This window comes from Oculina patagonica, unplaced genomic scaffold, assembly GCF_052425735.1.
Source record: "Oculina patagonica isolate OP01 unplaced genomic scaffold, crgOcupat unplaced463, whole genome shotgun sequence".
In the NCBI taxonomy this organism is placed as follows: Eukaryota; Metazoa; Cnidaria; class Anthozoa; order Scleractinia; family Oculinidae; genus Oculina; species Oculina patagonica.
The window spans coordinates 25-11,560 of NW_027558323.1; the positions used below are offsets into that span (position 1 = coordinate 25).

Sequence of the window (11,536 nt, forward strand, 5' to 3'; positions counted from 1 at the left end):
TCTTTCTACATCCATCTTTCGACATCATCTTTCGACATCGTCTTTCGACGTGCTGTTTGAAATGAGCCAATCAAAACCTATACATACCGTTGTTGGTTTCATGCAAATGTGCGAAAAGGTCAGAAGGTCATGCTAGTGGGCTGTGATTGGCGGATTTCGATCCGTGTTGTTTGTTTAGCACGTCGAAAGATGGATGTCGACAGAAAGCCAATATGCACGTAACACTGAAAGCGGGTATAATTAAATGCTAGCTTTTTAAGTTACATTAAGATTAAAGCAAAATTTGTTTTTGTGTAATAAAATACTCTTCAACTTTTTCAGCTAATATTTTAATGCGGAAGTGATTGCAGGATTTTTCTTCAGTATTTTAGCAAATGAAAACAAATTTTAAATGTTTAGAGAACAATAATATTAATGCCAATGAATTTGACATCTATTTAACACTTAAAGCTGATTTCCAGTCCGTACTGCGCAGACTCGGGGTTTGTTTTCGTTTTTGTTTTGAATTCGTTAAAACGTTGCACTTCGTTGACAGCATACATGAAGTGTTTTTAGTCCGCCATTACAGTTCGCTTCGTTCAAGAATTTCCGATGAGCTGAAACGTCGGTTTGAAATACCGTCAAGGTTCTTCTACTTGTTATTATTTGTTCTGCAAGGATATCTGGCGTTATTAATGAAGAAACAGGTAAGTTTGTCACGTAATTTTTAGTTTTGCTTTGTTTGTGAGGCTCACATAAACATTGCAGCCGAGATTGCGCAGTACGGACTGTAATTCATCTTTAAATATACAGTTATCAAATTTTGAAATCTTTAGTTCCTAAGAAGGTTGTCGTCTTTTTTGTGGACCCTTCATTAACCTTTCCGATAATTTGTACCACTGCTGAAAACGTAAGCTGGATATATGTATTGTTATCAGCTGATTGTGTTAGATTGTAAAATATTCCAAGTCACAGTGAAGAGATTTTGTTGCTTTTTCAGCACGGAAGGATCAAAGTACGTACAACAGCTGAGCAAGCTGAAGCAAAAAGAAAAGAGAGAGAGAAGAAACTAAAGATTTATCAAGAAACTACGAGCCGCATTTATGAAAAGGTATATCCAGCAATTATGATAGGTCTGGAACTGTTAAGAAAGTACTTCAAACTGTGGTGTGGAGAGAAATGTTGGTATAGCAGGGCCACAGGCAGGAGGTGTGATGGGTGCGTCCACACCGACCCATGGGCCACAAAGGTCCACCGAATAGGAGAGTGAGGGTTAAAATGACTCTCAGAATACAGAAAAAGTGGACTTCAATTACTAAATTTTTCAAATTTCTAAGGGGAAATTACCCTACTCCCATATTCCTGTAACAACTCTTGTGTACTCTCATCAAATTTGATCCTTGTTTCAACAGCTTACAGGCTCCCCTGTGTTTACAGTGCTCGAAATTAACTTTTAGGTCTGGTCTTCCACAGGACGAGTAGGCTTAGAATTTACTGGTCCCAGGAGCAAAGCTACTGGTCACTCTTTACATTTTTCCCCACCTGTAATGCATTAAGTAATTTGGGCCTGCAGGTAAAAATTATACACGCCAAACCATGATCAAAATTAAACACAACCATATAATTTGCATTTTTTAGTTATTAAGTATTACGACAATTTCTCCATTACGTGTACTGTAAGCTAGAACTGCAACAAAGATAGCTTAATAAGTTATACATCATTTGGCCTCGTGTGCCTTTAAGCAGTTTAAAAGTTATTTGTACCGATCGTCAGGGAATATTGCGTGTTTTTTCCATTTGGAAATTCCCTGAAAAACTTGAAAAACATTTGTATCTATCTTCTCACGATCCCGAAACTTCCGTGTTCTTTTGGTCGGAGCTGCAGCAGGCATTGAAGGTGTTGCGTTGATTTCTTGATCTTGCTTTTCTCCAAAGAAAGAACTCAGTGAACTTTAAACTAAGTTGTTTTCGTTTGGCCTGGACATTTCGACAAATTGTATCATGGAAGAAAATATAGACGCGACCGAGATATATCAACAGATCAAGTCGAGCAAACACGAAAAGCCGCCATATTGCATCCCATGATGCATTTAATTTATTGTAGAACCCAGACTTTACCTGCCAAGAGAACGCCTAGCATTTCTTGCTCGTCGTTTCAAAACATTCGTTTTCGGAAATTCTTCGTTTGCTTCGACACTTTTGGTCAGTTTTAGTACGATACAAAAGCAATTATTTATCGAAGAACTGTAACTTTACTCGTCCAGAGGACTAGTGGCCAAAAAATCTACTCGTTTTGGGCAATTTTCACTCGTTTTAGACGAGTGAACGACCGTTAAGTTCGAGCACTGGTTTAGCTGCATGCTCTCCAATTTTTCTCTGAGGAGGGCTGGCGGCCAACACAGGATAAAGTTGCCTGATAATAGTCAATAAAGGGTGAAACTTACAACTTAATAAAAACTTAATACTGAGATGAGAAAGTGAGTCAAGAGTGTAGATTTCAGGCAAAGCTTGAGAGAAACTTGGAGTGTATGTTAACTGCATTAGGAAAACCAGTTCTCAGTGAATAAAATTGGAAGAAAAATGTTCTTACCGATGTTAACTGTGGCCCTGTTATTTTAGAGAAAGAATGGAGAAATGGACAAAGAATCACTCTCTTTGACAGAACAAGTACTTGCAGCTAACCCAGATTTTTCTACACTATGGAACTTCAGAAGGGAGATTTTCCTCTTCATGAAAAATGAGAAGTATGTGTCAGTTTATTAAGTGAGTCAGTGCTAGATAATGCGAGTGAATAATTTGGTAATAGGCAATAATTATAATGAAGGGAATAAGTGGTGATAGTGAAGGAGACATGGTGGCCTATATTACCGGTATATGTAGTTTATGAGTTGTCCAGACCCTAAATTGAGTTACCCGTGCATCAATTTCTTGACTGTAAAAAACAGGTCATAGTGCCATCTATGCAGCTGATCACAAGAAAATGTCAGGGCCTGTTTATATTTTTGGTTGACTAACTGTTAATTATTTTTTGACTGGATCTTCATACTTTTGGGGAGCAGGGATGGTGCAGAGCTCACCTCCACCAATGTAATCTGGGTTTGATTCCGGCCTGGTGCCATATGTGGGTTGAGTTTGTTGTTGGTTCTCTTCCTTGCTCTGAGGGTTTTTCTCTGGGTTCCCTGGTTTTTCCTCCCTTCACAAGAACCAACACTCCAAATTCCAATTTGATTTTTGGTGCACAAACATGTCTTTTCACAAGCTCCTAAACTCTTCTGTGTAACATGGGTAAATAAATTACATTTTTTTACAGTCACCTCTATAATACTGGTCCACATCTCCCTTAATTAATTTTACCGACAGTTCAGAGACCAAAATTCATATAAAGTCTACCAGGGAAGTAGCCAAGAAAACACTAAGCCGGCTCATCAACAAGCCTAGCTGGCTTTTTTGGCCATGGCAGCTTTAAACGTCTACCCAAGTGAAGTCTTTGTTTACTTGTGAAATTTCAGCCGAATTTAAGTTCTCTTTCAGCCGCTGAAATTAGCCGGCAGCCGGCCCTTAGCGACATCCCTGAGTCTACTGTTTGTAACAACTGACACCTCCATAATACTGACACTCTCCCAGTTCCTTTGGTGTATGTTTTAACAAGGTTCCACCATAAATGACCAACTGACAACCATGTATACATCTTAATTGTGTGTGACTATTACACGAATAAATAACTTATGAATGTAAGTACTGATCTAACCTTTAATGTATTTGAAGTCCACCAGATGTATTGCAAGACCTTTGTCAGAAGGAGCTATCCTTTCTAAAGAATTGTCTGCAAGTGAACCCCAAGTCGTACAGTGTTTGGCATCACAGACAGTGGATCATGGAATACATGCCGCAGCCTAACTGGAAAGAGGAGTTGCATCTGTGCAATAAGTTCCTCTCATATGATGAAAGAAATTGTATGTTGCAGGATTATTTCATTTAACTATTTTAGTAAATGCTTTTTAATTATTTATTGAGGAAGACAATCAACATTTGTTGGTGGAAATAAACTTTCTGTGATCTTGTAACATTTAGTTAACTGCCAATTCTGCTTTCATTTTTTAAGCTCACAAAAAAGGTCGTATACATAGCTAAAATGGACATCGACCCATCTAAATAAAGTTCAAAGCCTTCAAGCATTTCAGCAAGTTCTAAACTTTCTGTGATCTTGTAACATTTAGTTAACTGCAGATTCTGCTTTCATTTTTTAAGTTCACTGCTGGGATTATAGACGAATCTCAGTAAAGAAAGCTGATGTGTCTCCAGATGACGAATTTAACTTTAGCACAGACAAGATCAAAGAAAATTTCTCCAACTATTCTTCATGGCATTATCGCAGCAAACTTCTTCCACTGATCCATCCTGATCAAAGTGGAGATACAGAGAGGGTGGAGGAAGGTGCACTCATGAAAGGTAAACTCGTCTGGTAACTGGTTAATTGCTAAGTTTTCCTTCACCTTTTATACTGAATTCAAGATGGCAAGTAGCCTGCGTGGCTGGTGTTCGCAGGGGATGGAGAAGGGAGTTTGAGCGTGAAGCTCGATCATGCTTTGCACTCTTCTTTGTGCCTCACCCTCAAACTCCCCTTCTCCCTCCCCTTTTAACGCTGGCCACACAAGCTAGATGCATGGCGGGTTGTGAAAATGTAGAACATGGCTATCTCATGTATGGTAAACGGCTTATTTCACTTTAAACAACTGCATCATGCTAAACAGAAGATGGGTGCCTGGGATATCGAAGGGCATCCACGATCACCAGTTGGCTACTAGACACTCCCATGGCTTGCAATTCCCACAACCCAGCCATGAGCCCCGTGCAGTCATCCAGGCACCTGTCACACTGAGTTAACACTGGTAAAGGTAGGGGTGGGAAGAAGTCAAAGAATGGACCAAAGCTGTCCTGAAAGCTGCTAAAAACTCTGACCCAAATGCTTTGGAGACTGCCACACTTGAACACCCTAGTACAATGGCAAAGTAACCTAAGGCTGCAGGCTCGTAGGGTAACCGCTAAAGAGAAAAAGCTATTCTTTGTTGTAAACTTGTTAAATTGCATTTAACAGCATAAATAATATTCAAGGAGGTTAATTAAAGATGCTGTTGGAAGAATAAATCAAATACAACTTTTCCAACAGTACTTGTCATTTTCTGTTGCAGAATTTGATCTTGCTCAAAATGCATTCTTCACGGATCCATATGATCAGAGCGCTTGGTTCTATCACAGATGGCTTCTGGGAAGAGGTAGGTAAACTAAAATAATATTAATAGATTTTTTGATTACATCATGGTTGTTATAATTTTTTTATTTTTTTTTTCTCTTTCAGCCAGGCCACAGATGGATATTTTGTGCCTGTATGCAAGATTTGATGAAGCGGTAGCAACCGTCATTGTACAATTTACTCAACCAATCCAGGTAAGTGTACAAGCCATTAAATAAGAAATCAGTTATATCACACTGTTGTGACAAAATAATTGACTAACATCATACATGTAGGCAAGCAGTGCATGCAAAGGTTTCCAAGAACCGACAACCAGCAAAGTTCAACATGTATGTCAAGCAAATTCACCTACTTTTTCTTAAATTGATAACATTTTTAGTCAAAAATGGACTGCCATCAGCTGAAACTTATTGAAACCCCTGGGCATTGATAATGATAATGATAATGCATTTATATAGCGCATTTTCCATATATATATAAGGCCAGACCACAACACCGGGAGCTTCATGCCCTACTCTTTGCGAATAGTGTGTGGGTTCTTTAATTATAACGTCCCCTGTTAGAAGACTGAAGATACAGGAGACAGGACCTACGGGTTATCCTCCTTTTCCGAGAAGACTAGAATGTCTAACCATTTGCAGATGTAATTACAAAGGCAGCACATTCTCCTCAGTTATTTTAAGACTCTGAGTGTTGGTCCGGTCTGGGGTTCGAACCAACGACCTCCTGCACAGCTAACCAGGCGGCTAACCAGGTGGTGGTTCACCAGATGTGATCTTTTTTTCTTTTCCAAGGTTTCCAAGGAAGATCCATTTGTCTCAGTGGGGTGTCAGGAGGTCACTGGAGAATGGAACAACTCTTTCCATAACAATCATCCCTCTACTGTCTGGATATCCTTCTTTGTGTTGTATTTTTTTTGCTTAGTTCTTTTTAGTTACCTTTGTTCATTCGATGTTTAACATCAAAGTAAAAGAGGACTTTTATAGTGCACAATCTTTTAAATCCTTGATTGGAAGTGGCAAATGATGTAAATGAGATACAAAGTAAGATGAAGCCATTACTATAAAAACTGCCAGTTATCACTGATAACTGTTGTCAAACGTTTTCTTGGTGAAAACATTTTATATTCAAGCCTTTTTTTTCCTTGACAGTATTTACATTTTTAGCTGTAGTAATAGTCCTTTAAATACCTCAGATGAAACAACAGTTAAGGTGAAATTTATGGATGGAAAACTGGAAAGTAGTGTGGTGTTACCAAAAGGTTTGTATTATGTGTACTGTAACGTTTTTCTGTGGCTGAAAAAATCATTGTGCATAGGCCCGGGGGGGGGGGGGGGTACTTGGGTAAATTTTTGTTGGGTATGTGCCGCTGGCCTCTCAGAACCCCTACCCCATAATAGTCATATTCTATGGCCAATTATAGACCCCATCTTAGTCACTTTTGGGTAAATTTTATTTTTACGACCCCAACTTAGTCACTTTCTGGGAGCCGTTTGTCAAATATTGAACAACAGCAATAAATACGGTAACATTTTTTTCGGCGAATATTTCCGTTCATAAATCACAACTTGCCAGATTTTCGTACTCTCAAAATCCCGGAAAAGTGTGACCCCATTCTAGTCACCCTATAAAAAATGCTTGAAATGGCGACCCCATTATAGTCAGTCCAGTCGTGAAAATGCGACCCCATCCAGCGGCACATCCCCATTAGCCCATTTATAGGAAGTGCCCCCCCCCCCCCCCCGGGTGCATAGGCAGGACTGAAACCATCTTGCTTATACCCTGGGCGTGAAAAAGAAAAAAAAAAACACTTAAATTTTTAGCATGCCCTTCTCAGATTTTGCCTGCCAGGCCCTCATGTGCTTCTGTAAGTATATTTTCTAATACATTTTAAAATCATCATTTTAATTGTTAGACAGCTTATGACTGGTCCCTTGACCATCAGGCAAGCAAGTATGAAAGGTGACTTGACCTGGATGACTTGATGACTGTGTTTTTATGTATTTCCTTTAGGTGAATCAGAAGTGTGGACTACTGCAAGCGATTTACACCTCTTTAGGTAAAATTAAGTGATCATACTACAATACGGGCAGTTCCTTAGACTGCAAAACAGTCGTATCTTTTGCGAACGTGCTCGGTCTTTGAATGAGAGCGAGAGGTCTGGAGCCAATGTCAAAACTGTGAGTGAGACTGTGGAGAGGACAATCGGCGCATCGCGCCTTCGATAAGTGCTTTTTCCAATGACTTAAGAGAAAAATGACTGTTTTGCAGTCTAGCAGTCCCTCCGCTTTTACCCATTATTTCTTGAGCAAGAAACAAATAAAAAATGCTTCTCACAAGACAAACAAAGAGCAAGGGAGGACTGCTCGTTGGCTATCTACACTTACTGAATGTTGAAAGAATAATTTTTTATTATTTTTAACAATTTTCTTTTACCTGAGAATACGATCTACTGGCAAGACGTAAGTGGTCAGGAATCGTTTAAGGGTTTTAGCAGTTGTTAGTTGGAGAAATTAAAGAGTTTCCAGTTTTCTGTATGATCTCAATGTTAATTCTGTCTGTAAACAATTGTCGATAAGAGTGTGCGCAGCAAGCCAAAAAAAACACCTGAAAGCAAAAGAAAACAAAAAACTTGAGAAAAAACATGGATATCTCTGCCGCCATGTTTATCTTGAGTGTTCTGAATCGACTTCGATTGTTACTGCTGATACTAAAGTCAATGTTAATGTTGTATTTTGCTGATTATCAGAGCGGAGCTGACGGCCGTTCATAGTTCTGTTCTCCAGCAAGAGTTAGATTCCTGTCGACTGTTGTTAGAAGAGGAACCAGACAACAAGTGTGAGTATTCTACAGAGTTCTCGTAGAGTTCTAATAAATAAGGAAAGTATTTCCCCAACTGGGGAAATTTTGGAGTTTTTGGTGGTCTGCCATTACAGAGGAAATCGATTGGCAGCGCCGTAACTGGCAAGAGGCAAGACGAGGCACTTGCCTCGTCTTGATTTTAACCCAAAATTAAAAACTACATACGTTTTGCTGGGAAAATAATCCACTGTTGATCAAGATTTATTTTTCTCAAGAAATACATTATGTAATGTTTAATAAATGAGCAGCAGTGTTTTATCAAGTTTAAAACACGAGGCGCAGCCGAGTGTTACGTTTTAGACTTGATAAAACACGAACTGCGAATTTATTGAACGGCTTAAAAATCTGCTGATGTAGATCAACTCATTCTTGCACTAATATTTAGATTGGGGTTATTTTGGCCTAGAAAATTGGACGTAAAGTTTAGCCGTGTCTTTATCAGATATAAAGACATTCATTAAACATTAATTTCTTTTGTATTTTCTTTATGAATTATTAATGAGTTTTTTAAGAAAAAATTAATGCTGAAAAAGAGTTTCAGAGCTTCTAGGTTTCAAAGTTTTCTGAAGGGCATGCGCCCAGAACCCCCTAGCAAGATCTTGCCTCGTCTTAGGCAAATGTCTGGTTACGCCCCCCGATTGGGCCAGAGGTAACTTGGCAAATGGCACGCAAAACCCCCGAACGGAAATTCCGTATATATGAGATTTGGTGCGTTTCATTTGCCAGGGTTTTACTTGCTTGGATTGCCGACCTAGAACTGGGCCGGGTTGTTCGAAAGGCGATTAACGCTAACCCAGGATTAAAAGATGATCAAGGTTTTAATTTCTCTTGTTTAAATGGTTTACCATAGCTAATGTTTTGTGAAGTTTGAGACTGGTCCATGTCAAAACTGGGGGACAGAAAATATTAGCAGAAAACCTCAACGAAATGTTATAAAATTGAAATCAAATTTCACGCTAATCCTGGATAAGCGTAATCGTGCTTTGAAAAACCGGGCCCAGCTGGTAGATAAAAATATTGGTAAGCACATTTCCCGTTCGGATATTCCAATTGGGAAGTTTGTACTACCTTTCAAGACGTGCAAAGTAGAATGGCTGAGAGCTGTACACAGTGCTTGCTGGAAAACAAGGCTGACAAAGTCTTTTAACATCCTTTTACTAGGGACAATGTTAACAATGGTTTTGTTGATGCGCGCTTTGGATCCGTTGTTACACGAAGAGGAAACAAATTTGTATTTACAGAAACTTGCACAAGTCGATTGCTACAGACAAGGTTACTACAAAGATCTTAGTAAGTAGACAATCACTTAAATGTGGGAGGCCCTTTGGCCAAATGGTTAGCGCGCTCGCCTCCGAGTCGAACGGCCCAGGTTCGAGGCCTGGCCGCGGCGCTGCGTTGTGTTCTTGGGCAAGACACTTTACTCTCACAGTGCCTCTCTCCACCCAGGTGTATAAATGGGTACCGGCAAATTTACTGCTGGGGGGTAACCCTGCGATGGACTAGCATCCCATCCAGGGGGAAGTAGCAATACTCTCAGTCACTTAATGCTATGGAAACCGGGATAAGCTCCGGCCTGTATGGGCCACTAGGCTCGAAGCAGACTTTACCTTACCTTACCTTAGACAATCACTTGGATACTAAATACTTGAGCAAGTGACTGACCGACCGACCGAGTTATTAACTCACACTACGGTTACTTTTTAGGAAGAAAATTCAAATTAGAAAACACCATTGAGAAGCACCGCTCAAACAAGGTTAGAGACAGTTTTTGTTCGTTACATTGTCTATAACTGTATCTTGACTAAATTTCTTTGCATGGTTTCTGAAAGTACTTGTCGAGTGACTTTACGAACGATACATTTTGTGATTGGGTAAATTTAACATAAGCGAATCATTGTTTTTTAATACGCTGTTTCAACTTTTCGCGCCCTTTTCTGTTTCTCAGCTATAGTTTGCACAATAAATGGACTGGAACTTGTTTTACTCTGCTTTGAATCGTTTCATTGAAATTTTTGGTTTCTGTAGTGTTGATATAGCCAGTTAACCTGCTCTGATAAATCTTTTTTTAATTATTTGTTGTTTGTTTTTTAGGCGGAAACGAAAAGATCTATTGATCTATCCGACATGGTGAGTGTTAAAACATTCGACAAGAACTAAGTCCAATTATTTTTAATCTCGAGAAACAAGATTGAGTCGTTTGTTCTTTTCTTTCTTATAGGACTTGACGTCTTTGTCTCACATGGATCAGCTAGTACTTATGAAAGAAGTCAACTTATCTCACAACCAATTAACCTCGCTGGACGAATGTAACATGTTGCAATGCGTCAATGTCCTGGATGCCAGTAACAATAATCTGCGGCACATCACCAAAAGACATGCGCTAAGACTTTGTTCACTGCAGCAGCTGTTCCTTTCAAACAACAGTATCCTTTTATGTAATGAAAAATAAATATAAAATGGAAATGTAAAGTGGCTCATAGCTCTCGGCGCTTAATTTGATTTCTGTAGCATGACGCGGATAGGAGTAGCTCTACACCCCCTGGATGGGATGCTAGTCCATCGCAGGGTTACCCCCCAGCATTCTGTCAGCTTTCCCCGACACTCATTGAGGTGATTGCAAAGTGACTTGCCCACAAACATAATTTAATGACCCAGCCAGGGCTCAAACCTGGACTGCTCCATCCAGAGTCCAGCGCACTGACCATTCGAGGTATAATATTACTGGAAAAGATACTACAAAAAAAGGTGGGACACCTTATGACATTATGGTAATGTTTAATTAATGAGCAGCAGTGTTTTATCAAGTTTGAAACACGAGGCGCAACAGAGTGTTTTAGACTTGATAAAACACGAACTGCGAATTTATTGAACGACTTAAAAATCTTCTGATGTAGATCAACTCATTCTTGCACTAATATTTAGATTTGGGGTTATTTTGGCCTAGAAGATTGGACGTTAAGTTTAGCCGTGTCTTTATCAGATATAAAGACACTCATTAAACATTAATTTCTTTTGTATTTTCTTTATGAATTATTAATGACTTTTTTAGTACAATATCATATTTAAACCATTTTACAGGTAGAAAAGAACGCCCCGTTTAGGCGGAGATTAGAGTTAAACGCTGATTCAAGAAAGGTTACCTTTTTGTATTCAGAAACTGTTTTTGGAAACATTATTCATTCACAATTCATTCGTTCTTACTATGCACCGTCTCTGCAACCTGACTAGCAGTGGGTATAGAGTTAACTCATGATGCCCACCACCCGGGTTCAATTTGATTGTGTTATTATAACTCTCTCCTCCGCAGAGGTCTCTTTCGTGTTTCGTACGGGCTGGGAAATAGGGAGAGAAACGGGGGAGAGGTGAAAAGTAAGCGCGCGGAGCCTGACGTGTTTTTTTCGCCTTCCCCCACGAAAGAGGCCTCTGCGGAGGGAGAGAGTTATT

General features: G+C 39.4%; 1 protein-coding gene across 1 annotated transcript; it reads left to right on the forward strand.

Annotated features, from left to right (window-relative positions):
* The first annotated feature begins 352 nt into the window (after window positions 1–352).
* LOC144640774 (geranylgeranyl transferase type-2 subunit alpha-like) lies at window positions 353–10,556 on the forward strand. Its single transcript, XM_078499850.1, has 15 exons — window positions 353–393; window positions 988–1,090; window positions 2,599–2,723; window positions 3,745–3,932; window positions 4,228–4,428; window positions 5,169–5,252; window positions 5,336–5,424; window positions 6,025–6,120; window positions 6,389–6,491; window positions 7,244–7,289; window positions 7,980–8,068; window positions 9,254–9,382; window positions 9,797–9,846; window positions 10,184–10,219; window positions 10,311–10,556. Coding segments are annotated over exons 1-15 (1,572 nt in total). The 5' UTR covers window positions 353–391; the 3' UTR covers window positions 10,542–10,556.
* Window positions 10,557–11,536: the final 980 nt, after the last annotated feature.